This window comes from Poromitra crassiceps (genome assembly GCF_964638095.1).
Source record: "Poromitra crassiceps genome assembly, chromosome: 4".
Taxonomy (NCBI): Eukaryota; Metazoa; Chordata; class Actinopteri; order Beryciformes; family Melamphaidae; genus Poromitra; species Poromitra crassiceps.
Window position 1 is genome coordinate 5,920,601 of NC_139626.1, and position 27,879 is coordinate 5,948,479.

General features: G+C 42.9%; 1 protein-coding gene across 1 annotated transcript; it reads right to left on the bottom strand.

Moving 5' to 3' along the window:
* Positions 1 to 3,993: 3,993 nt before the first annotated feature.
* On the bottom strand, positions 3,994 to 27,301 carry grnb (granulin b). The gene is made up of 16 exons (XM_083636122.1): positions 27,190 to 27,301; positions 26,765 to 26,862; positions 25,711 to 25,860; positions 24,183 to 24,296; positions 23,367 to 23,508; positions 22,234 to 22,325; positions 19,868 to 19,997; positions 19,545 to 19,636; positions 18,562 to 18,712; positions 17,594 to 17,691; positions 16,431 to 16,664; positions 15,269 to 15,505; positions 13,317 to 13,580; positions 12,510 to 12,845; positions 8,433 to 8,693; positions 3,994 to 5,812 (listed from the first exon to the last, which is right to left on the bottom strand). Exons 2-16 carry the CDS (start codon positions 26,765 to 26,767, stop codon positions 5,666 to 5,668), a joined length of 2,451 nt encoding a protein of 816 aa, XP_083492248.1. The 5' UTR covers positions 26,768 to 26,862; positions 27,190 to 27,301; the 3' UTR covers positions 3,994 to 5,665.
* Between the last annotated feature and the right edge of the window lie 578 nt (positions 27,302 to 27,879).

Below are 27,879 nucleotides of genomic sequence, written 5' to 3' on the forward strand. Positions count from 1 at the left end.
AATGGCAGAAAACTAGAACATGCACACTGTATTCTGGTACCAGTATAAATTAATACGTAAAATTAGCAATGTTTTCCAGCCAGAGAGATTCCATTTGGAGTTGTGAGTGAGGGTAACTGGGCCAGAATAGTTCTTTGGAGCAACAATCTGTCTCATCAATAATTCAACGACCCAGAGACAACCAGGGAATGAAAAAGCCATGACTCCGCATGCATTTATTTTAGTGTGGAGTCTATAGGGTCAGACAGCTATATCGGTTTGCCTATACTGTCAATATATTCTATCAATATTGTCTTTTTATGATTAAAAATCAGATACCTGCCAGACAGTGTCATGTACTGATACGATGGAGGTCCCAGTGGGTGAATATGTTTTTTATTCTCATTATAATTTCAGATGTGGTGTGTTGCTGCTGGACTATTTTATTCAACAGTGTGTAAAACCTGTCACCCTGTCTCTCGTCCTGCCTTAACGAGCTGCCTGCAACCTACCTAAAAACCCACCTTCCCAAAAGTACAGTGGCACCCACTGAAAATATCAGTAGTGTCGGCCTTCAAACATCCATGCCTGTCAAACCCGAGTGGAAACAGCAAATATAGTTGTGTATTTTGCAAGCTTTTTTTTGTGTGTGTATGTGGTGGCATTTGCCATGGCTGGGTGTGAATGAGCAGACACCAGCAGTGATCTTGGCAAGGTGAGTATAAATAGCATGCGGCGCTTTGGCATGCACAGAGCTAGCCGCATGCCTTCCACTGGGTCGGGCCAGCTGTCAAAGTCTCTCTTCCTCAGCGCCCGGCCGCCATATTGACAGTGAAGACCGGGGGGATCAAAACCATTTTCCAAGACCACACACTTCCCACAAACGCCACACTCAAAGGGTCTCTGCCTGCCTGTGCTAAAGATCACATACAGAAGCTGCTTGTGCCCGAGTACAGTTTGTACAGCTTATCTGACGTGTCTGATACTGTAACTGTTGTACTGTACAACATGTAGACTATGTATATTTTTGCTTACAAACTGATTGCGAATATGATTCTAGACTGTTGTTCAGACAAGACTTAAGGATCAGGAAAATGAAAAGAGGAGAGCTATGTTGTGCATATTCCCGAGGAAGCTCAATAACTAGAGCAATCATAAAAACACATGATTTCAACTCCTTGGTAAGTCAGGTAACACTCAAAACTCACAATCACAACATCCCACCCTCCCCTGTCAGACCAGCAGCACTACATCTCAAAGGAAATGGGTCCCATATTCTCTGAGCTGAGCAGATCCTCCTCCTCACCCTGGTCATCTGGTACTGTACATCATCATCATCATCATCATCAGAAGAAGAAGCAGCAGCAGCATACTGAGATACTTTACCATCTAAGAGGAGAATCAGGTGCGCCTTCCTCGTTTCAGGTCTGGGTAGAAGTACCTCTTCCTTCTCGCCTCCTGTCTCTAGTCTCCGTCTCTCCTGTGTTTATGTGTGTTTCGGTCTCCAAGTGTAACTTACCGGCTTCCTGCCCCACCGGCCCTCCTGATTGGTGGACCGTGTGTGAGAGTTATGAGCTCTCGTACCTCACCCACCACCCCCGCATGTCCGTCCACCCACCCACACACACACACACACACACACACACACACACACACACACACACACACACACACACACACACACACACACACACACACACACACACTCTAGCATAGATACTGTACATGTCCTCAGTGACACTTGGACACTGACAAGAGAAGTTCTTCAGACACAGCTGCTCACAACTCATTCTTCTAGAGACTTGTCTCTACTTGCATGTTTCACCGATTGCATCTTCAGCACCTTTGAAGAAAGAGATCAGTAACAGCTCTGCGAAGCAACAGATTGTAAGACGTTGCGGTTGTAAATGAACCCAACTTAAATCATCATATTTATCCAATTTAATATGAATTGATTTGCCATGCTCAGTCAGTTAGGTTTGGGTGTGTGACTAAGTTTGTAATGTTAATTGAATGTTTTATTAACTAAAAACCCAAGACTAAATATTGTAGAATAAAGGATTTTTAATATAATTCAGAGTGCCTCGGATGCCTTCTTCTGCTGCTTTCAACACCTGGGGAACTTCCTGCAACCACACTGGACAGCTACCTCTTTTTTTTTAATCTTGTATCTATATATGCCCCATCCTGGAAGAGCACCTGATTTTTACTCTACTAAACTATATTGATGTCTTCTTGACCCAATGCAGCACTCCCATTTGTATCTTTACTAAATATTGTATATTTTTGTCCAAAAGTCTAAACTAGAAAATGTCATAGCATGCATCATTCAATGAAGTGTGATGCAAAGACAAATGAATAAGTCATATCTGGAAATGGCATGCTTTACTAGTCTGGCCATTGGCACAAATCCAACCATGCTGCTCCACATGTGTTGTCCCAAATTCAGATGACTGGAACCTATACAATCCTGAGGGAATTAGCAAAATGCCAGAGGAGGGAGTGTGAGGCACTGTGTGTGTGTGTGTGTGTGTGTGTGTGTGTGTTTTGGGGGGTCCCTTTCCCTGGCAACATCTGAATGGATCAGTGACTCACTGACCAATAGTGAAGCTGTGGAGGAAGCGTGCTTCAGCGTCAATGGCTTTTTGTCACTTCGGTCCTCTCCACTGTTGGTGGGTCAAAGTGGCTATACATAGATGTGGAAAGCCTCTCCAGGGTCATTCGTGCTCCTTCAGGTCCCGTTCACCCGCAAAACAATTTATGTCAGAGACGTTGGTGGACTTAATGCAGAATCTGCTGATCGGGATGGTTGGAAACTTTAAAGTAAGTACCGTAAATTCCGGACTATAAGCCGCACCTTTTTTCCCGTTTTTTGGCCTTTTTTGGCCCCTGCGGCTTATATAACGGTGCGGCTTATCTATGGATTAAAAAAAAAAAAAAAAAAAAAACTCTCTTTTTTAGCACTCTTTCTAACTATAAATCCTATATAACTATAATAAGTTTTAATTTCCTCTCTTGCCCTCTTTTCACCACACTGTATGACACTGTATGACACTGTGTGCACTGTAAAAAACAACACAGGTGGTGTTGTGTTATGTTGTTTTGTTGAAATGTTAATAAATGGGAGCTTCCTCAAACAGCCATCTCTTTCCCGACAATCCCCTCTGTGCATGAACCCTTACATATGGTAATTAAACATTAAAACACAATAAAAATAAATAAAAAAATAAAAAAATAAATACCATTAAAACACCCGCGGCTTATAGTCCGGTGCGGCTTATATAAGAAAAAAATAGTCAACTTTGCAGGTGCGGCTTATACACCGGTGCGGCTTATAGTCCGGAATTTACGGTATATACGGCCATGACAAAACCAGACCAGGGCAAGGGTTGATTCAAGGTTTCATATGAAAAATCCCATATGCCCAATGGTGTTTAATAATTGAATTATGATGACAAACCCCTTCCTGATTTAAATGAAGTGAATTGTAGCCAACCCTGCACTTGATCTCGGCATGTCAATAAAAAGACACGGCCTTCAGAACAATAACCTCCCTGTAGAGAACCTATCCCTGATCACAATAGAGCCACACAGGAGAGGAGTAGCTGGCCTCATTTTGAGCTGAAACCTCATCTGTTGCCCATTGTGTTCAACTCAAGCAGAAGCGTCACTCTGTGCCTTTGGCCACCAGAGGGCGTCTGAAATTGCACTATTGCATAGCTGGGCTGCCAAGCAGACAGTAAAAGTGGGACACGCACATACACACACAACCCCCCACAGCTGCACCAGTGAAGGGTCACGGCTTGCTTGTGTCTCTGCTTGCCCATCAACACATATTTACTTGGGTCGCCATAACAACTTTCTGATGACAGGGGGGGAAGGAGGCGTGGGTGCGGTAAGAGGATATGGGAGTAAAAGGCCAAAGGAAGTGCGGGGGCTCATTCCATGAGGGTTTGAACATCCGATGTCTAGGATGACACTGAATTATCACATCAAAAATAATTAGATATTTTGTAACAACTTTATTTCACTCAACTTTACTTCACACTGCTAAAAGTAAACCATCAAAATCATTGCAGAAAATTATTTCACGAGACAATTATGTGGAAGTAGCTACAACAAATACAAATGGAACAAAGTAAATCATGTGGACATATGGGAGACTAGCTGGAATTGATGCAACTCATCCACATGATGTCAAATGTAACCGTTTCTTCTGGAAAACTGCAACAATTACAAAGTCTAAAAATCCACCCCGTTACATGAGCCTATGGTATTCCTATGATAACCATGAACAGCTCATAATCCCTGAGCAAGAAACCAGGGAACACAGGCAGGCTCTGATCTTTGATGTCATCAAGAGACAATCTTGGGCTGCTACACTGAAAATGAATGGAAACAGACTGTGGTAGTTGTAGTGACAATGCTTTTGTGTTTGAGCTTAGACAAAGTTTAAATTCTCCAAATCGGAAAATAAGGCCATGATGCGATCAGCCTGATTGTAGTGTCCATCTAATGTGGTTTGTTTTTCCATTCACTGCCTGTGGAGCAGCATGCCAACGACTTGGTCCTCATTTCTGTTCATGACAAATCTACTGAATTGTCGGATATAAAGGAATATACTTGTCACTTTTTCCCCTCGTGGAATTTCCACCAGACAAGTGTCACAAATGTGATAACAACCAACAGCTCTTGGTGAAGTTTAAAAAAAGGCACAAGTTCTGTTTATGCTCAGTCATTGTTCATTTGCTTTAACCAAGTCTATGGCAACAAAACTAGAGATGCAAAATTCTTATAACTGGCATCGAACTGTGATGATCATGAACTGACTTGTTTCTTTCTCAAATGCATTACCGGTATATGAAGTGTATCTTGGCTGTATGCCGCTAGCTTCATGACGACTTCTGGGTCTCTCATTGCAATCTCCATTATAATTCAAACACAGCAAAACAAATAAAATCAAAATCAACCTCTATCAAAATCAACCAATTATACTGTAGTGATCTTATCGAATTTTGCCCAGAATAATAGGAGACAAGTACATTCATGTTTCTCACAGTAGAGACATTAAAACAGAACTGGGCAGGAACTCAACTTCAAATAATAAAAATCCAATGGAGCAAGCTTGCTTTGAGAGGAATTAGCCAGCTCCATGTTAGCCTCCTGTTTCTAAATGATACTACCATAGGCTATGTGGTATGTATAGGTTTGCACAACAAGTTATGTGGTATATAATGATTTCTTACTGCATTTTTCATGGTTATATTATTGTCATCTATTTCTATGTTGCTTGGAATTCCCATGAAGTGGTGTGGGAGTGATAAATTAATGTATCTGCCTGGTGCAAAACAATGAAATAATTAAAATTACAAATCAGATCAATCTCAAGAAATAGAGTGGCTGTAATCTCCCTGATTTACCCGATGACCTTCCAACCGTGCTTCCAATTCAAAATATTGTTTTAATTGCCAGAGACAAATTTAGCATATCTTTCATGTTTTGCACCAAGCCCAAGTCTTTTCCAACAACATGCTCATGTGTGCAAAACGATATTATTTACCTGGTAAATATTATAGTCTACACTTGAAAGACGAAACAAACAGGAAGTCGACATATTTTGTCCATATGTGCTGCAGATGGGTGTAGGAGACTGGGGGCTGAAGTAGATCCGTGCGTCCTGTTTGAATTAAAGTCCACGGGGGACAAAGTTTCTGTTTTTGTCCCAGAAGGACGTGTCCCAGATCGGCTGGGTTTGCTGGGTGCAACCTCCGGCCGCCTGGTCACATGAGTATCCTGCAGGACAGCAGTGCTTTGAGTCGGCACAGCAGACGGCCTGTCAGAGGGAAAGCAGTTACATTCAGCTTTACTTGAGTTTTACACCATCAGTTACCATCAAACGCTGAACTTGAGACGGGCTTTTCAAAGTGTTCACAATCAGATCATGTAGAAAAAAAGGACATAAAAACTGAGGGGGCAGGCTTTCTTGGTTGCATTAAGGCCAATGTGGAAGTCCTAAATACTGCAGTTCCTTCGAATGGCCGCTGGCTGTGGCTGCAAAAGTGAGTCGGTCCCATTCACTCCCATGTTAAAATGCCCAACTTTACAGGATAAATGAACATGTTTACAAAAAACTGTTTTAGTCTGTATAGCTGATTTCGTCTTTCATGATAACTGTACAGGGCGTGAATTTCTTATATAACTCACCTGTTTAGAGCATAATAGACAATAAAAAAGACAAGACGTTTTGCGCGTGATTGACAGGTCGCCTGTCCAGTGATCGCGCAGCTTGCCGGCGATCACGGACCAATAGAGCCAAAGTCCCTCCCCTTCCGGTCAGGCCCTATGCGAGCCAGCCGTGAAAAAATATGAATGGTGGTGAATGGCGAGACACAATTCTCTGATCCTGTTTGAATTGGGCCACGAGGTACCACGGGCGCCGGAAGCAGGGGGACATGGGGACATTTTGTCCCCCTAAAAATGTGGTCCCCCTGAAAAGATTTTTTTTTTTTTTTTTTAATAATACTAATTCTTTCCCCCTCAAAAATCTGAGGGGGCAATTTACAATGGGCATGACGCTTAGAGCCCACTTTGCACTGTTTACACAGCCTGTGATGCTTGTTAAAGCCGTGATCGTTGTGGGATTATTACACCCGAGAGACAGACAGACCCGGACTCTGTACTGCACTTTAGGATGGCTTGAATGTGTTGTCAATGGCTGCTGCTATAATGGTGTAGTATACGGTTAGTTTTATTTTATTTTTGTGTTGAGATGACAAGTTTTGCACTGTGTTTCAAAGTGATAATAATAATAATAATAATAATAATAATAATAATAATAATAATAATAATAATAATAATAATAATAATAATAATAATAATAATAAGTTCAGTGTTTCTGCCTGTGTTGCTGTCTGTTGTAGTGTAATTGTAAAATGACCTAAGGGAGAGCAGGTCACCAAGTGAGTGAGAAAAGGAGAAAATACTGAATAATGACATCACTACAGTATAATCCTAATGTTAATTTAAAATGAGATATTCCTCTAAATATGGTTAAAAATCATCCAAACGTCCAAAAAAACGTCCCATCCTGCTTTTGTCCCCCTAATTGCAAACTCGTTCCGGTGCCACTGCGAGGTTCACATGTGATGTTTGTCAATTTAAAAGATAACTTTGCAAGTCAAGAAAGTCGCACTTGGTTGTCAAACTGTTGCACTATAAGTTATAAATCAGAAAGACGACACACAACCAGTTGCATTAACCCATTGATACCTGATGCAGCATTTGCGTATATATCCCTCATTTGTGTGCGTATCCCTTTAAGACCGCGTTAACGCGGTTTGCGGTCTTAAGGGATACACACACAAATGCTGCATCAGGTATCAATGGGTTAAGTGACATCCATGTTGGTGTCGGTGTGACGTATATTGTGCGAGACGAGACATGTAGTTGATTGAGCGGTTTCATACGAAACTAAACGTTACGTTTCACTGCGACTTTCTCGACATGCAAAGTTTTTTTTTTTAATTCGACAAAATGTACATGTGGACTTCATGGCACAATAGACCCTTCTCACGGCGGCCATTTTGTGTCGAAAAGGCAGGGTAAACACAGGTGCAAGCAAAACACTAATGAGGGTTTCAAACTTCTATGATTGGTAACATGCCTGTAACAAGAGTCACTGTACATATATTCAGCACTGCCCTGCGTCATGTTCACAGATGGATACACTCCACTGGAGCAAAGTGGGCAGATGGGATGGTGGTTGTGGAAGGAGGGAGGGAGGAGTGTTACTCATTTTATGATACTAGTTATACATTTTCCCCACCGACATTTTCCAGACAATCTGGGTATTCATGCCTGCAAACTTCCAGTCAAAAGCGGATTCACCAAACCTTAGGGTGCTACCAGCATTACAGAATCATCAATAATAACGCTACACTAAAACTGAAATCATGAACAATATGTTGCCAAGTTCTCTATAGGCTGAACATGTCCAATTCAGACAAACTACTGGAACAAAATCAGAAGGGCAACTTGCTGGGAGCTTGGAGTGTTCGTGTTTCTTCTCTTCTTAATATGACATTCATTTTGAATAAAACCATGAGATCAGATTCACTGCTAATTTCCCTCCAGGCATTTGGAAAACACTGCTCTCAAAGAAATATGATCTGAAATATGAAAGAATAATGGAACTATATGGAGGGAGTACTGAATGAGAGCACAGTGGGGCATGGTGGAATAACAGAAAAGGCTACACTGCCGACTATAGCAGCCTACAGAATCACTTCAGCATGTGACAATGTTCACTGGTCACGTTATCCACATTCCAGAGAACGGAGACAGAAGAGACACCGTTGAAAATGACATCAACATAGAATGTTTACCAAATCTATTCTTCACAAGAAAATGATCAAATGACTGTATCTCAACAGACACACTCTCATAATTTATACCTTGGGTGAGGGGCAGCATGCCCACTCTGTGGCCGAGGTCTTGCAGCACGTGTCCCGCATGGGGCAGCGAAACTCCCCCGTGCTATCACATGGTACGTCCTCCTCCTCCTCCTCTGCGTCCCTCTGCTTGGACTCTACCACTCTGCTCAGGGGGAGGGTGTGGACGAACAAATGGTGGGCCTTCTTGTCACAGGTTCCAGTCTGCATGTTGCAGGAGTAGCCCTGGGGGCAGCAGTGCTCACGGTCCTCACAGCACACCGCCTGTGGAGCAGGAGAGGACGAGACAGTAGCTAGTATCTGATAACACATGAGAATTTAATATTCTCCTTATATTCACAAGTGAAGCCATTCAGCAGCATGCATGCCGCAAGTCATTCTTCTGCCTTCTGACGAGGGCTGTGAATTTGTACTGAACCACAATGGTGGTTAGGGTTTAGTGAGAGGAGATATAGTGTACGTCTAGCTGAAAAGCAAATCAGGTGAATTTGAGCTTTCCATGGGTAGATGCGTGTTTCAACTTGTGCTGCCAACAAAGGAAACGCCAGGTCACGAACTCTAATTGACATTTGGCATGTGTTTTGGCCAGGTTACTAACTCTATAATAGACCCTTTTCACGGGGGCCATTTTGTACCGAAAATGGCCCCCTTCCAATCATGGAAGATGGAAACCCTCATTAGTGTTTTGCTTGCACCTGTGTTTACCCTGCCTTTACGACACAAAATGGCCCCCGTGAGAAGGGTCTATAGACCAAATCAGCGGGGATGTTTACATTTACTTCCGGTTACCCCTGGTTCTGGTTACCTCCACACATCATAATGGCTGTGAACGGCACAAACTGAAGTGCAAAGACAGAAGACAAAAACAGACAAAGAAGACAAAAATGGTTCGTTCGTGTTGTGTTGTTGGGTGTCCAGTGACCATAAAGAATGGGTCAAGATTTGGATAATTCAGAATTCCCTCTGCAAAGGGCAAACATGAGCAAAGAGAACTCTGGATTCGGCGGCACAGGCTTACTACAGCTACAACATCCGGGTTCCAAGCTGTATCCGAGCGGCTTTAGTAGCCTCTGTCTGTAACGTAACGTTAACGAGTCTGCAAAAAAACAGCGAGTTTGACAGTTGTAAACAAACGTTATTAGCTAGCTAACACTACATAAAACAAACACAGAAGAAAGGCTAGATACGTCGGACAAGCATGTTTACCAACCGTTTGAACATTTAAATTGAAAGTAGTCGGCCGAAAACAACGAGAGAGTTTGACAGCATTTATTTGACAACACGCAAATTTAAACCTGCCGCCTTCCCGAAGTGGTACCCGGAAGTAAATGTTGTTTACATGGTGACGTCACGGTGATTTGGTCTATTGATATTTGGCATGTGTTTTGGCATGGTGAAATCCAACCCAATCCCATCCATCCGCTGGAGGGAGACCATGTGTAAGGCAAGGCCCATCCTTAATGTTAAAAGGATCTCCCAGGTTTCTAAGTGAGCTTTTTAAATCATGAACCAACAAAGCAAAGCACTTAAACCAGTATTTTGAGAGTATTAGTTAGTAATCCTAGTGCAAAAACAATGGGGCTACAAATAAGTAAGGCAACTGTTTGGAATATGCTGCATGTGATTCAACAGGAAAATTGCTTTAAGCCCTATTGACTTGTACTGCAACTGGTAATAAATCCTCACAATCTCTCGCTGTTTGATTTAAAAAACCAAAACGTCAGTGCAAGTGATTTTAAGATGGACTAAATTATAAATCGGATAGGCTTCCTTAAAGCCTGTTACCCTGCGATCACACAAGAATCCATCCTGCCAGGCTCCAAGTTATGCGTTTGTGGCAGAGAGCGGTTCTGACCAATCGGCGTCCGATGAGGAACTACAGGCAGCTGCGGGTGTGGCTTAAGCTGTGCTCACACCGAGATATTTATTTTTCTCTCTGTCGCTCGATTCAACTCTTTGGAATCGCTCTGTCGCTCTGTTTAAATCGCTCGTCAACGGGCACAATCATTGTTCCCGTTCCTGCAGTCCAGGCAGCCGGAGCTGCACGAGAGAGAGCTGCTCCATCATCCTCTGGTGAGCAGCGGCCTGGCCGCCCTCAACCTCAACTGACCTGCAAGTGTTCTACGTTATTTTAAAGATGTATGTTTTAATGTACAAAAATATACAGCAGTCACTTTAAGTTCAGTTGTCCCTAATAGAGGCTACGGCTACACTCTCTTTTGAAATTTGACTCTTCGAGATCAGATTTTGTTGACTTCACATCATGTCGTGCCGCCTCACTGCTGCTTTCAGTTTGTGACGCTGCAGAAAATGTGCAGTCTTTTCTTTTTTTTTTGGGGGGGGGGGGGGGGGGGGGGACACTATTCAAAGCCATGTTTGGTTTGGCTGTTGCTGTGATCGAGGCTCGTTAACACTGACCACTTTAGTTTCTACTCGTTTTATAAATGTTAGTTTCTACTCGTTTTATACATTTTAGTTTCTACTCGTTTTATAAATCTCATAGCAGTTTGTCTTTGTATGAAGGATGCAGATTAAAGCCTTCCACTGTTCTTGCAAAAAAAACAAAAAAAAAACAGGCACAATAATTGACGGACATCTGGGGGCTATAACGTTACGCAATGTCATATTTGTCCACTACGAGCCACCGTAGTTGTTTACAAGCTAAGCCTATCAGCGTGCTCCCCTTGCGAGCTCCATACCGGTAGTACAGACTTCACTTCATGTCAGCTCTCAGCCTGTCAATCAGCTGTCAATGTGGTTTGTTGCCACACTAATAAACCAGCGGTTTGTTCCAAGCCAGAGTGATCCTTGACTCGCTCTCACACGGCAGCCAATCAGCGTTGAACAGCGAGCGACTGATGCCAGCGTAATTTCGCTCGAGTTGGGATATTTCATCTCGGGCGACGAGCGAATTTTCTCCCTATCGCTCTGTCTCTGTCGCTCGGACGCCCAGCGATTTTTCTCCCAGGCGAATATACGCTCAATCGCTCGTTTGCATTGACTTTGTATGTAAACTCGATGCCAGCGAAAAACTTTAATAGGTCGGTGTGAACACAGCTTTAGGTGTGACGACAGGCGGCTCCTGAAGAGGCTAGCGTTATATCTGAACTGGACAGTATTTCTTCATCGAAAGACGAGTAAAGAAGAAGAGCAAAACCGACATGCTACCTACATCGTTTTCAAAGTTCCTCAGACTGCGGCTTGTTGTGGTCTTTCCTCCTCGGCGATGTCCTACTACATCATATGGTTCATTGATCTGATTGGTTGAAGTCAGCGCGTGATAGATGGTTTTGTGTATTTGATCACTTCCTTGCTCACGTCTTGGTTTGTGAAGCACTTTGTAACGGTTGTTTTGAAAGGTGCTATAGAGACACTGCATGAAATAGGCCACGCCCATCACGGGGGAAAAGCTCCGTTCATTTCCACACACCAGCATCATTTTCCTTGAATTAAACATAGCTAAAAGCTGTTGTGTGGTGGGCTGCGCAGACAACAAATGTAAAAAATCGCCAGTTCAAGTTTTTTTGTACTCCTGAGAAAAACAAGGAAGCCATTGAGAATTGGCGAGAAGAAAAATGTGGATCTAGCTGTCAAGGAAGTAAGTTGGAGTGTTCATCTTCCGTATATACGATCTTTTTGTGCAACACGCAACCATGCACGCGGCAACATAGGAGAACGCCAGGATTGGAGGGGGGGTTTCTGTTTTCCCCCGTCTTGGGCGTGGCTTCTGAATGATGACGCGTTACGCAGTGTCTCTATATAAGTAATAAAGTTATGAATTAATATTAATTCATCCAAATCACCTGCCAAGTATTTTTTGAAAGTGCCTGCCCTTTTCTAAACAGTTTCCAAGGACGACTTCCCGTATGGTTCTGTTTAACAAACCATCTGGTACGTCAGGTTATAAAACCTGAGCTGTCCTTTTAACTCCCCCCCCCCCCCACACACAAAAAAAAAAAAAACTTAATGTTGATCAATGTCTGTTCCTCAGAGCAAATAACAAGCAAGAGCTGTCACAGTTCCTAATCGAGTTAACAACCTATTGAAAATGGAAAGTGGTCACGGGGTAGAGGGTAGCACCTTGACCAGAGGGCAGCAGCCCCAGTCTCCTGTTGGCAGCTCACAGCAGGTCGTCCCCGTGGCACAGCTGCTCTTGTCGTCACATTTGACATCTGCCACGGTGCCGGGCTGGGCGAGGCCGCTCAGCTCCACGGTGCCGGGCTGGGCGAGGCCGCTCAGCTCCACGGTGCCGGGCTGGGCGAGGCCGCTCAGCTCCACGGTGCCGGGCTGGGCGAGGGCGCTCAGCTTGCTGTACCAGGGGATGATGGCATGGTGGCCCTTTGAGCAGGAGGACCGGTGGGCGTCACAGGTGTAGCCGCTGGGGCAGCAGTGGTCTCCCTCGGTGCAGCAGACCGCCTGAGGGACCAGGAAAGGTGCTGTGATTCTTTCGTTCACAAATTCAATCCATGCCCGATCACTAATGAAGTCTATTTTCATTAGCGATGAATCGCTTAATTATTTTTGCGATGAATCAATTAAAAAAGTGTCAAACCAATGCTCGAGCCTATCAAGTTTTTTTTTGAATGATATGAAATGGAGAAAAGCAAGCAAATCTTAATATTTGTGAAGCTGTAACCAGTCAATCTTTGGTATTTTTTCACATGATAAATTAAAAACGAATGAGAATACATTCATTTTCTGTCGAATCGATTATTCGACGAATGATTTCGCAACGGTGTCTACTACATGGTGGGCATTGTCTGGAGGCTCTTCAGTGAGCAGCCTAGCTACAAATGCCTCCCAAGTGTTTCTAGGCAATCACAGGACTCAAGTGGAGAGCTTGATGTGGTGTGAGGCTGTCGAATCATGTTCAATCATCACTCTTACCTTTGGCAGAGGACAGCAGCCCCACTTGCCTGCCTTGTTCATGAAGCAACAGGTAGTGTCCTTGGGGCAGCTGGTCTGGGCGTCACACATGTTCTGGGCTGGCCGGGGTGAACTGCCAACAGCTTGGGTGGGCTCCGTCTGCAGGGCCGGTATCTTCTGGACCCAGGGGAGGCTGAGGTCACCGGGTTTGTCACAAGTCTGCTGGGCCACGTTACACTTGTAGCCTTTGGGGCAGCAGTGCTCATGATCATTACAGCACACAGCCTGCGAAGGAGGAGAATGATTAGCTCTTTTACCGTATCCCACTAACAGTGTTGGGCAAGTTACTTTCAAAATGTAATATACTACATATTACTAGTTACTTTCATTTGAAAGTAATAAGTTACTTTACAATATCACTGTCGGCGTAGAGTAACTCGTTACTTATTACACTACTTTTGCATTACTTTCACCAAAACAGCTGCAGCAGCAGAATGACATCGCCGCCCCGGAACCATCCCGGAAAATAATTTCAACCGCCTTGAAGTCAGTGTAAACAATCCAAAATTCTAAATGTTATTCTTTTCCTTTGTTATTGTCATCTATAGTGCTTATTTGCATAAAAACACACAGTTTGATTAGGAAACGATTGTATCTTTTTTAAACATGTGCTTGGATTTAAAAAAATAATAACTCAATTTGTAACTAGTGGACTTGGCACCAGGTCTGAAACTAGAGGCGACTGCAAGGTCCAGCGCAGACTGACCACGTTTGGTCAGAACGTCCTCTCAGTCAAAGGCAGCCAAACGTGGAACAGTCTGCCAGTCCCCATAAGGGAAAGTCCCACACTTGACACTTTTAAGGGTTCACTGAAGGAATGGCTGAAAAGCCACCAGTCTTGTGGCCACAGGTAATAAGGTCAATTTCTGAACTTATTTTTATTTTTTTATTTTCTTCTTTTTAATGTATACTGCTGTGTTTTTTGAGTGTATTACTGCTGCTTGTGTTTTGCTGTTTTGCACATGTATACTTGTTTTACGGGTGTAAAGCACTTTGATGCCTATGTTTTGTTGTTTTTTATATTCTGTTTTTATGTTTTTGTGTTTTATGTTTCGGAGACAACGGATGGAAACTAGCCTTGTGCTAAATCCGGCGATCTTTACACTTTTATTATGTTCCAGATGTTTTTATCTGTTCCATGGTTATTGTGTTCATTAATTTTGCATTGTCCCATCTAAATAAATAAATCAAATCAAACTTCAGTTACTTGACAAAGTAACTGGTATAATATTACTGAAATCCTATAAGTAATAAGTTATATTACTGAGTTACTGCTAAAAGTAATATATTACATGTAATATGTTACTTTTGTAATGAGTTACCCCTAACCACTGACTCTCGGCATATGCTCTGAGGGGCAGCCAGAGAGTTCAAGAAACATGACTTGACATTTAAATGACATACACATCAATGTATCACAGTCACATGCATTCTCCTCATTTCACCGAGTTTATAATCCTCTACTTATTTTATTATATTTTTAACGCTTTTATATAGTGTATATCATTTGTTTATGCCTTCTTGCACTTTATGTGAAGCACTTTGGTTGCGGCTCAGCCGCTTGTAAATGCGCTATATAAATAAAATTGACTTGACTTGATAATGGAAGTTTGTGTTATGTCTGAATAAATTGCAAGAGTAAATACTTAACATATAACATTGGACTGTCTCATCTTCTATCTCATCCACTTCAATAAAGAAGTCAATTTTCTTACTAAGAAACAACAACAAAACACGTTGGCATGAGAAGGTTGCTCTATTAACAAAAGAATGCATGTTCTCCAAAAAATTAACTGCAATTACAACTGATATTTCTACTTGATTGAATTGACTTAGAAAAACACGCTGGTGTTTTAAGCACATCGCTGTACTTCCCCCCTGACATATGCTCAACATGGCCTTTCAATACTGACTTGAGGTAAGGGGCAGCATGCCCAGTGCCCAGAGTTCTGCTTGCAGCAGGTGGTGCCACCTGGACACATGGTTTGCCGATCGCATTTCTCATCGTGCCCTTCCATGGACAGAGCAGACACCTTCTCCACCCAGGGCAGGGAGGGCCCAGAGCCCGAGGGCTCGTCACAGGTCTGAGCCTCCAGGTTACACACGGTGTCATGTGGGCAGCAGTGGACGTGGTCGTCGCAGCATACAGCCTACGAACGAACACAGAATACAGACTGAAAACATGGATTTCAGAATTTCTCTCTTCTCGGTGCTCCTGACATAAGACGTTTGGAAAGAACTTTGCTATAACTTCAAATATATCACTTTGAGATCAACTTTGCTGCATTCAATCATTATACAGGAGTCACGTTCTCAGGAGCATGTTTTTTCCCCAACCCCGCTGCATATTCCATTCACAGATCGAGACAGATGAATAATCACAAAGAGACTGTTCACACTTGGTTTTAAAATGCGTCTTGGGCGATCGGATCACAAGTGGGCAGCTCTAAGTAGGTCAGTTTACACCTGGCATTAGAATGCATCTCCAACGGTGATTTATTAAAACAAGCTAGCTACTTTACTTGAAAGCCTCCAGTTATTTACAGGGTGAGAGAGAGAGAGAGAGAGAGAGAGAGAGAGAGAGAGAGAGAGAGAGAGAGAGAGAGAGAGACTGTATATGAAGGGTTCATTTGCAAAAACAGGTATCTCCGTTTGGATTTTTTATCATTTTATTTTATATATTGATGTATTTATACTGTCATTTATTTATTTTTCAGACATTTTTATTATCAATCATAACTAAAACATATTCATCTGATAATTTCCACATAAATCACCTCAATAATTTTTTCTATGTGTATTTTAAGAATGGAGTTTACCTGTTTATATATATACTGTGTATATATATATAATTATTATTACAATTTCTTTTAGAAATTTCAGGGGACCCTATTTGAATTCCAGGCGACCCCACTTAGGGGAACCACTGGGCTAAATCATGTGTTTTTTTCTTTCCACATTCTGTCTAGCAGTGGTGGCCTTCCGCTTCTCAAAGAATGTAGAAGGAACACCCTAATCCACCCATAACTAAAAGAGCAACAACACTCAGTGTCACCCTTCCCAGTCCCCTACTACCTCAGGCAGAGGGCAGCAGCTCCAGTCTCCAGCGGGGGTCTTGCAGCAGGTGGCTTCTCCTGGGCACGATGTGGCTGTGTCACACTCCACGTTGTCAGTCAGTGAACTGAAGGCGGGCACCTTGCTGAGCCAGGGCATCATGGCATTGCCAGAGGGATCATCACACGTGGAGGCCTCCAGGTTACAAACGGTGCCGTTGGGACAGCAGTGCAGGTGGTCCTCACAACACACTGCCTATGAGGAGGAGCAAGTACGTTGTAGAGGGGTTGTTACACAAATAAACACAATATTGAGAAAATTGTAGGTATTTCTATTTCGACATTGCTTTGTTTTTTCTTCAGCAACTGAGATGATGTCTAACCAAACGATTTGAAGGGCAGAGATTCTGCACAGTACCAGAAGTCTGTCTGAAACACAATGCCGTCCATGATTAGCAGTGTTGGGCAAGTTACTTTCAAAATGTAATATACTACATATTACTAGTTACTTAAAAGTAATAAGTTACTTTACAATATTACTGTCTCTGTAGAGTAACTTGTTACTTATTACACTACTTTTGCATTACTTTCACCAAGATAACAGCAGTAGCAGAATGACATCGCCGCCCCCGGAACCATCCCAAAAAATAATTTAAACCATCTTGAAGTCAGTGTAAACCATCCAAGATTCTAAATCTGATCCTTTTTCTTTGTTATTGTCATCTGTAGTGGTTATTAATTTACATGATAACACACAATTTGATTAGGAAATTATTGTATCTTTATTTAAATATGTGCTTTGATTAAAAAAAAATAACTCAATTTGTAACTTGTGTTACTTGACAAAGTAACTGGTATAATATTACTGAAATCCTATTTGTAATAAGTTATATTACTGAGTTACTGCGAAAAGTAATGTAATATGTTACTTTTGTAATGAGTTACCCCCCACACTGATGATTCGACAGTCAAATGGGGAGATGGTGTGAGATTGAATATTGGCGTAGTAAAATACATTACATAGTTTGGCGTTAATCGCGTCAGAGAGGCTACTTGTGGAGATCAAACGAATAAAATAATATGCATGACCTAAGAAATTAGGTCATGTGTTAAGCACTACAGAGCCAGGCAAGAGGGTCAGTCTGACACACACACACACACACACACACACACACACACACGTACCTTAGGTAGCGGACAACAGGCCCATTCCCCCAGTGGAGATTTACAGCAGGTGTTATCCTCAGCGCAGGCTACAGAGTCATTGCAGGGAACAGAATGGACTGAAAGATAAACAGAGAATCAGAAACTATTATCTACAACCATGTAAACGTGTGCCATTTAAAATGGGAATACAAATCAATTGAAGGACTCATATGTAGTTTGTTATCACTATGACCGTGTCCATATTTGTGAACATGAAAAACATTAAAAAGCTAGAAAGCAGAAAACTATAGTGCCAAAGTCACGCCCTCTTCCGCGTTCAGCAGACGAACAAAGGGATTTCATCCGCCATTAATTTTTCCAGCTACCGTACATTATGTAAAATACTTATAAAAATAGTTTTACTTGCTCAAACCAAGCGATTCACAAAACTAAAAAAATAATAATGATAATAATTTTGATTAAAAAAAAGTATGTTTTATTTTTTATTTTTGGTCCGAGGGAAATGTTATATGGTCTCTCCTGATTGGTTTGACCAAGTAAAACTATTTTTTAGAAGCATTTTACGAGATGTAGATGGAGCAATGAATGGCGGATGAAATCTCTTGGTTCGTAAGCTGAATGCGCAAGAGGACGTGACTTTGGCACGCGATACTTTGAACATGTGATGTCGTCAAAATCTACCTGGCTGGGCTGACCAGGTAGATTTGCAGCCCCAACATGAATCATTTTCTACAGGGCGCTCATCTGAAGCATAGCACTGCATATCGGCAAGGCCACAAAATAACAGTTGGCCAATGTATAGAAATGGATGTAAACCGATTCGTATCACGAGATATGTGCTCGGTCACACTAGAGACTAATCTGGCGAGGCGGGGGCACCTCACTCAAGATGCATATCTGCAATACATGTCATAAGACTAACACCCGCATGTGAATTCCACTTTAACATGGATTTTCCCCATCAGTGACAACCCTCTCCCTCTGACCTGCGTTCTGTACTGCGCTGGGTGTGGTCACAGTGGCAGGGCTCTTCATGGCCATGGAGGTTTGTCTCTCAGCCGACACACAGGTGCTGTGGACCAGGTCACACTCTGTGCCCGATGGACAGCAGTGGATGTGGTCCGAACAACACACCGCCTAGAGGAAGACGACGGGTACGATCATCAATCATTACAGTATTGGTATGGTATGGCGCATTCCCTTTGAACCATCACCTCAGAAATAGGGAATTAAAAGACTGAAATAAAACTGTTAAAGTTTCCATCTATAATATAAGGTTTTATAGGTTGCAGTGGTGCTGCTCCAATCCATATGAAGATACATAAAGTGTAGAGCAAATCTTCTGTCTATCCAAGCAGAAAAACAAATCAATTGTCATTAATGTCTGCTAAAAAGAACCGACTCTTCAGCTGAAAATGGTGACATTTCCTGCTGACTGGTGAGTGAATGCAGTTATCCATCACCGCAGCACTGAGTCACTGTGCTGAGAACTGTTTGGACGTGGAAAATTCAAGCTTGGCCATGGCTGCTCCTTCAGAAATGTCCATCCAAAGCAAAGCTAAAGCATAAAGCAAACCTAAAGCATAAAGCAAACCTAAAGCATATCCATTTCACTGTGAGGCTGTCTATAGCTGCACACTTTGTCACAGTCTTGGGGAAAATCACTTTCTACAAATTGTGGCAGTTTTTTTTTTTTTTTTTTAGCTGTTTTGATCACTAAAAGGAAGTCAAAGTCCTGTCATTTTGAAGGTTTGGGTTAATTATTCACAATGTAGCAAAAACCTTGTTTTGTGAAAGGACTCTAAAACATCAGCGACATGAATGCGACAGAATCTTGACAAATAAAAACCCAACAAAGTGAGAAATTGAGCCCCAACTCCGATCAAACTGATTTCTGTTTCTTGCTGGTTCTTGTTTGGTTTGCGCAGGAACGTCCAGTCCTAGCTCAGCAGGTTAGCTGGCTACTCACATTGGGCATAGGACAGCAGCCGTATGTGCCGTTGTCCATCTGGCAGCATGTGGTCTGGTCAGGACACGTGGACTTCTTGCCTGGACAGTCAACTGACAGGGGAGACGCCAGGACAGACGAGGGGTTTGGTGATCAGTACTTGTGACAACACAAGGTCAGTGAAAATGATCAGAAATGCATAATATACGACTTTCATCTTGTTTAACGCTTTATAGCTCTAGGCGCTTTTTTGCGATTCAATTCATGCTTTCAATTGAATTGACAAGTGTCCTCAAACTTAAAATCAGCATGAAAAAGACATGAACAGTAATAACCGTCTTTACCGTCACTGGGGAGAGCAGGGATCTTCTTCAACAGTGGGACCTGTGTCTCACCGGACTTGCACATCTGATGCTCTAGGTCACATGTCGTGTTGCCAGGGCAACAGTGGAGCTGGTCGCTGCAGCACACGGCCTGCTCACGATTCAAACATCACAGGTGAGTTCAAGAATGTTGTTTAAATCCAACGCACCTGGCTTCAGTCTCACACTATCAACCTCTATCTCGCAACAATGAACATAGGAGTTAGCACTGCTTTGCATCCTTCCGTTACCTACGCTGAAGTATATCTAGGAGCAACATGTGTCAGAGCAATATCTGTGTGCAGCAAATCAATGTGCCGCAGAATGTGAAGAATTTCAACTATGAAAATGTGTGGTCCATGCAGGACAGCAGATTGTGTTGATAATGTTAATACTGTATATAGAGACACTGCGGAGTGCGTCATCATTCAGAAACCACGCCCAAAACGGGGGAAAACAAAAACTCCCCCCCCAATCCTGGCGTTCTCCTATGTTGCGTGCATGGTCATGTGTTGCACACAAAGATCATATATACGGAAGATGAACACTCCAACTTACTTCCTTGACAGCTGGATGATCCACATTTTTCTTCTCGCCAATTCTCAATGGCTTCCTTGTTTTGCTACAAAAAACTTTCATTGGCGATTTTTTTACATTTGTTGTCTGCGCAGCCCACCACACAACAGCTTTTACCTATGTTTAATTCAAGGAAAATGCCGCTGGTGTATGGAAGTGAATGGAGCATTTCCCCCGTGATGGGCGTGGCCTATTTCATGCAGTGTCTCTATGGCAAGATATTAATCCAAAGATTCCAATATGAAGGAATACACCAAACCAAGTTAGAGTCCTAATAAACTCTTCTTGCTAAATGAACAGAGCAGTTAAAATGGTAAATGGTAAATGGAGTGCATTTATATAGCGCTTTTATCCAAAGCGCTTTACAATGTGCCTACATTCACCCATTCACACACCGAAGGCGGCCAGCTGCCGCGCAGGGTGCTGGCACAGCCATCGGGAGCAATTCGGGGTTCAGTGTCTTGCCCAAGGACACTTCGACATGCGGACTGGAGGAGCCGGGGATCGAACCACCGACCCTCTGATTAGTGGATGACCTGCTCTACGTCCTGAGCCACAGCCGCCCCAGCAGTTAATACCTAATGGACTCTGTGGCTGTAATACATTGGAGCTTGTGTGTGTAAAGTAATTCTCAAGAATGCACAACACAGTCTACGACCTCTTGCCACGTATTCACCACCTTGAGATTTGCTGATCAAAGAAATGCATTCTCTCTGCCTCAGGGTTGTGAGCAGCAGCTCTGACATACCAGCACCAGTCTACTGCGTCACATGACATCACAGTCACATGTCACATGACATCACAGTCAGAAATGATCTGGGGTTATCTGTCAATTACAGCACCCTCATTTCTGTAAGTATGGTGTAGAGGAACAAATGATATGGTAAAATTATGAGTTGTTGCAAATACCGTCTACTGTGAGAGAAAGAGATGACAGATCAGACAGTGCATCTCTATAGCTTTACCTGAAGCTGTATGCACTTTCACCAGTAAATAATCAATCAAGGTCAGATCAATCCTAACCTTTTTGGTACTAGCTGCCAGAACCAGCTGGACCAATGTTCACTACATTCTTTTGCCATTTAGTTACACTTTAATAATGATAAAGATATAATCATGAAATGTCTGTCTGTCTGAGCACATGGTATCTCCCCGGCCGTTGCTCTGATCACCTCCAAGATTTTGCCAAAACACGTTTCAGGGATCTGGAATGAATCTGGTGCAAAAAGAAAAAAGAAAAAAAGGGAGGGGGGCACCCATGGGTGGCACTACAGTGATATCCTAAGTTTTTAGGCCTTCACACTCACAGAGACATCATCAGTGACATCATCCATATCCCTTCCCTGCTTGCCACTAATGATGTCGCCGCTGAGGTCATCAGTGATGTCACTCAAACAAGTTCACTGCCGAGTCTGATTTTGGGGCAGATCTCTCTCTGCTTTGTTCAGCTCAACAGTCGTGGTCAACCCCAGACATACCTGAGGCCTTTCGACTGAGGGCCTGGTATGAACGGGAGGGCTACTCTCTAAAGAGCCAATCTCTGACAGAGGCGAGGTCAGCGGGCAGCGGAGCAAGGGTCAACTGGAAAAAACACTGAGCGACGTTAAGGATGATGTCATATCCACGGATGAGGTGGCATGAGTTGACATATTTGGGAACAACCCCCCCCAAAAAAAAGGTGCACCCATGGAGTGCACCCAGAGTCCCTCCACTCTAGAAAAATCGAGCATAAACCTGATGACATTGTATGAATGTGACGGAGTGACACATACCTCTGGGTATGGGCAGCAGCCATAGTCTCCACTGACTAGCAAGCAGCAGGTGGTAGTCTCTGGGCAATAGCTCTTCTCACCAGGGCAAGCCACTGAAAACCACGAGAGAAACGAGATGTATGCTCATGAGTTGTTATTGCAATATCGTAGAGATGAAAGTCAAAGTCAAGTCAAAGTAAATTTGATTGTCAATCACTACCATATGTACAAGACATACAGAGCATCGAAATTCCGTATCTCACGATCCACGGTGCACTCAATATACAGATAGGAGACAACACATGACATAAAATACGAAGATAAAATACATAAAAAAAACATAAAATAAAATACTACCGTAGGGGTCATAAATAAGGTCACTGTAATCACTGTAATAAAAGTCAGATAGTGCAAATAGTGATGGCAGAAAAGTGCAATAAAATGAACAAAGCGACATAGTAATTATGCATAAAGTGACTGGTGCTGAGTGTAGATATGGGAAATATGAGGAAAAATAATATGAATTACGATCTCTAGTCTATGAACGTATTTTAAGCTACATTTTTCGTCAGGCACATTCTTAGTCGCCTATTGTAGATCCCCCAAAAGGACCCACGGCCGTACACAAAACAATAGCCATGTGCTTCAGCGGCCGCTGAAGACTGAGGCAATCCAGTAAACTAAACTTAAAGCTATAGCGTTAGCTGAGTAAACTACATGAGGGCAAGTGGTGGACTGGACATAATACAGCATGGAAGTTTATTTGGAGTCTTGGACTGCAGCGATCGCACCAACGGCAGCAGAAACCGTAAGTTTGCTCTTTTTATAGCGTTGTGAAATGTCGGGTGGGGGCGGATCTAAAAATAGTATGAAATAATTTGCGCGGATTTATTGGGGGCGGACGGTTCATGCATACACGCGGATTAGGATGGCATAAAAGCTCATCCGCGCATCTCTACCGTGGCAAGCTGCAGTCACAAAACTTTACAGGTATCTAGGCCGGGTTCAGCAACCCCCCCAACATACACGCCTGGAGTGATCCCCTCGCAAGATGGCCTCTTATTCTTCACGCCCTGAGAGAGGATGCTAGTTCTTTTGTCTGCACTGCACCTTTTTGCATCACATCTGATTGGTTACTATGCAGAATAGCCCACCTGGCGTATTCTTCCTCCTTCTGGCAGGCAGTTTCTCCAGCATGGGAAAGGCCTCTAGCGCGGCCGACAAACACTTTGAGTGGGTAAGGTCACACGTGGTATTCTCGGGGCAGCAGTGGCGCTTATCGTCACAGCACACCGCCTGCAGAGAGAGAGAGAGGGAAATCATGTCTGGCCACTTACCATTCAAGTAAGGCACGCCAGTTCCTGCAGATCATGGAAGAGTGCAGAGCTGCAAATTGAGCGCCGACAACAGCTGAGGTTTACAAATGTAACAGGAGCAACGGGGCTCTGTGCTTTCTCATTCAGAAAATGAATAAGCGAAATCTCGGATGCCAAATTAATGATGCATAACTGTGTATCGAGATTTTAATTTCCAGGATATTTCCCCGGACAATTTCCAGAATTTGAAGATATTTGCACATTTTGTTTAATTTAATTTTGAACAACTACTGTACTATCAAATCAAATGCCCCACTAACGTTCTGCCACATTGAATGAATAAACCAAATGAATAAACCAATTGAATAAAACCCAAATAAATAAACCCATTGATAATATAGAATACATAGTCATTTTAGTAAGCAAAAATTAATCCGAAATGTTACCGATGATGTTTGGTGTTTGTACTAGGTCTGTGGTTTTAGATAAAATGCAAAGTGTTTAAGCGTGTGTGTGTGTGTGTGTGTGTGTGTGTGTGTGTGTGTGCATGTGCGTGCCGTGCGCGTACGTGTGTGTGTGTGTGTGTGTGTGTGTGTGTGTGTGTGTGTGTGTGCGCGTCGTGCGCGTACGTGCGTGCAAACTCATGCATGCTACCTTGGGCAGTGGACAGCAGCCCCAGGAGGCATCAGGAAGTTGGCAGCAGGTGGTGTCGTCCGGACACTCCGCCTCCTGGTCCGGACAAATGACTGCTTTTACTCCCTCTTTGAGCTAGAGCCAGCACAAGCCATGCATACCAATGACAGCACAACCCATGCATACCAATGACAGGAGCACACGTGTGAGAAACTTCAAAATGTCAAGATCACAAGTGAGCACATAATGCCAGAAATTATCTTTTAATTGCTCAAATCTAAAGGGGCACTCCGGTAAAAGAGTCCGTGTGTTCACCGTGCATAAATACGGATTTTGAATTGAATCAGATCAGCCTCGATGAAGGCATACTGTATTACCTACAGTATGGTATTACCATTCAGCTCTGATGAAAAAGAGCCACAAGCAGCCAGCAAAATGCAAACATAAAATGTATCGCATGACATACATGTCAAAGGTATTGATTAACCAATTTCTATAACAATTACATTTGCATGTCAAAAGGTTGAAGTCAAGGAAACTGTGCAGCATTGACAAGTGCAAAGGCCGACAAATAGCTGACATTTCATATGCAAGGGGAGTAAAATGAACACTCATGAGACAGTTCATCATACACATAAAAATATTAATTTAGGCTACTAGGAGGAGCTGGGTGGAAAAATGCCTCCCCTCGCCTCCGATCAATCCGGGAGGGGTGGATGTAACCTGAACAAACACCCCGGGGTGGAAATGCGGTGGGGCTGCTTGGTTGTGTGTGTGAACGCAATTTCTGTGGCAAGGCTGCCGCCGTTGCGGGCCTTCTGAATGGAAATATTGCGGGATCTCTGTGTGAAGTGGCTAGTGAAGAGTGTAGGCGAATTAGACCTGACGAAGCCCTAAATAGTAGTACCTGAGGGGGCATAGCATGAGCTGCTGGGAGGGAGTCTCCTCACCCATGGTAGTGAAACAGTCTTATTGATATATTTGGAGTGAGCCAGATCCCACACTGTCCCCTCATAGCAGTTCTCAGAGCACTTCTTACTTTTAACGATAACAGGAGCTGTTCATCAGCACCACACAGAAATCAGAAACTAAAAGTGAGGGGCTGTCTGCAATAGGCTATTCAACAAATTATTGATTAGAAATTAAATAATGACGACATTCAACAATGGAGAAATGCATTCTCATACATAATAATAATTACCCCCCCCCCCCTTTCCAACTAAGATCGGAATGTTTTGCAAATGATTCGGCGGTCCACTTGCAATAACTTCACGGCCCTCCCCGACCCCCGACCCACAGGTTGGGAATGGCTGTTGTAAAGTTTGCTTGAGAGAAGCGGCAATGAGGAGTGGCAATACTACAAATGTCTACCATCATCTCAGGCAAAAACATGTCAAGTATGAAAAGGAACGAGTTTAACAGGTTTTGAGAAAACGTTACCATATCAAAACACATTGACGTTTGGTCCGTAATTATCACTATCACTTCTTTTGCGTCAGATCACGCGGCACTAATTAATTCACTGACTCACACTCGCCTGCTAACTCACATGTGGTAGGCCAGGTAGGGGACAGCATCCGTAACCTCCAGCAGGGTTTGTGCAGCAGGTGTTCTTGTCTTCACACATGCCACCATCGGGACAGATGAGCGCTGTGCTCAGGCCCAACAGAGCCAGACACAGGATCCCCTTCTGCAGCGTCTGGGGACGAGGAGGGGGGCGGGGGGTGGGGGTGGCAGCCGTAATGTGGTTTGCAGCAATATAATAAGAACCTACGTGACTTATGGTCAATAAACGTGTATCTTATCTTCTTGGGTTTCTGTGTGCAGGGGAGAAGCTTATTGTTCCTGGCTGTGATAAACCACTAAATCAATGCGGCGACAGAGAACAATGTATGTATGCAAGCATTCCAACTGATAGATAGGATTTCCAAACTAAAGACATCCAGAAAGAAACCATGTCCTCTGTCTGTATGCATATGTATAGCACTCATGTGTCAGGCTTTAACATCAACAGCACCTATACATTGCCAAAAGTATGTACAAGATCGAATGAGTACTAGGCTATTGTAAGCTCTCAGGGCTTTAGCTCATGCAGCACTCATACACTAAGTTGTGATTGTTGTGACATTCTCCACAAGGGTGTTAAAGACAAACCTGTCTAGTAAGTAAACATTTCTCAAAACAGAGAGGGAAGCAACAATTGCACAATTCAAGATAATGCAGTATCTGGTGGTCCAAAGGGTATTTTTTACAGTAGCAGCCAGAACAGTTCATTAGCTGTTACTTATGTCACTGGGAATCGGCATGGATTCCTTTTTTCCTCTCATAAGCAACAACTGCACTGCATTTGGTTATTACGCATTGCCACCACATGAAAACACATATCTGAAGAAATGTAGGATTTGATTTTTAGATTAATACTTTAGGGGCAGCAGGGTGACCTAGTAGTAGAAAGACCACTCTTCAACCAGACAACTTTGGTTCAAACTCAGTCTTTGCAAGCATCCACGAATAAACTTTCCAACCCAAGAATGGAGTTATAGCACTATTAAAAAAATACCAACTGTTGCCCAGACATTTGGATGACATTAGCTACATCTTACCATTTTCAAGAAGTTGCCTGAGATGAAGGCAGGAAAACGTATATGAGCTGTTACTCAAACCTGGAACTGCAATGCATACTCCCCTTTGTAGCCCTGCCCTGCAGGACAAGAACACACCATGATTCGAATCACAATCAACTGTGGAAAAGTGGGACCAGCATTCAAATCAGCCAAGTGCCAAACGTTATAATAAGATAACGTTATAAAACCTGGCCAAGCGATACAAGAAATGTTGAGCTGACTTAATGTAGCCGGACAGGTGTTTAGCTTTCTCAAATTAACAAACAACAACCCAGCCAATTAGCTCATCAGCTAGCTGGCTAGGTAATGATGCTAGCTAACATTTAAGTCAGTGTAGCTATCCCACCGGTTTGAGTGACTTAACGTATCTAGCGTCTGAAAAACGGATACCGTTAACTCCTTACCTCGTCTGTTTCGTACAGGTCGAACTTATCACATGTAATGAGGCTATCTCGTGTCGCGTGTTATATCCCACTTAGCAGGCATTCAAGCAGTGCAAGCCACCAGACAACTGTGACAGACTGACTGGCAGTTTTTCCACAACACAATTCAACAGTCACATGACACATTCATCATGTGACTTTGCGGCGTATATCCAACATCATCTAATTGCAGCGCCGCAGAGCCAGCTGGCTACGCCTCTTGACACGGTCTGGCTACGCCTCTTGACACGGTCTGGCTACGCCTCTTGACACGGTCTGGTATACACATCACCCTTCAAAATAAAATACTCGTTATTTTTCTCTTGATTTAAAGAATTACAAGAACAAATATGCTTTCTATCTTCCACACTGAGCGTAGTTAGGCTCGTTTTCAACTCACCCAACACATTTTGTTTTTCATACTGTACATTTTATGGATTTGGAAAATGTTTCTAAATCATTTTTAAAGGTTGTAGACAGAGTAGAGTTTTGCTATACAGTATTTACATTTCTGTATAAAATATTTGGTCAAAATAATTACATTGTTCATTAAAAATTAAAAAAATTTACCTTCAATGAATATTCAAAATTTGACAGTTTCAAGTATAAATGGTGGTAGTGCATCAATGCTATATTTAATCCATAAATAAAAATAAATAATATAAAAATAAA

Excerpts from the sequence above, each read along its gene's own strand:
- grnb (XM_083636122.1), bottom strand. Across the intron at positions 19,998-22,233 it reads GCTGCTGCCCATACCCAGAG|GCCGTGTGCTGCAGCGACCA; the intron begins GTATGTGTCACT and ends AATCGTGAGCAG. Across the intron at positions 17,692-18,561 it reads CAGCGCAGTACAGAACGCAG|TCCATTCTGTTCCCTGCAAT; the intron begins GTCAGAGGGAGA and ends TTTATCTTTCAG.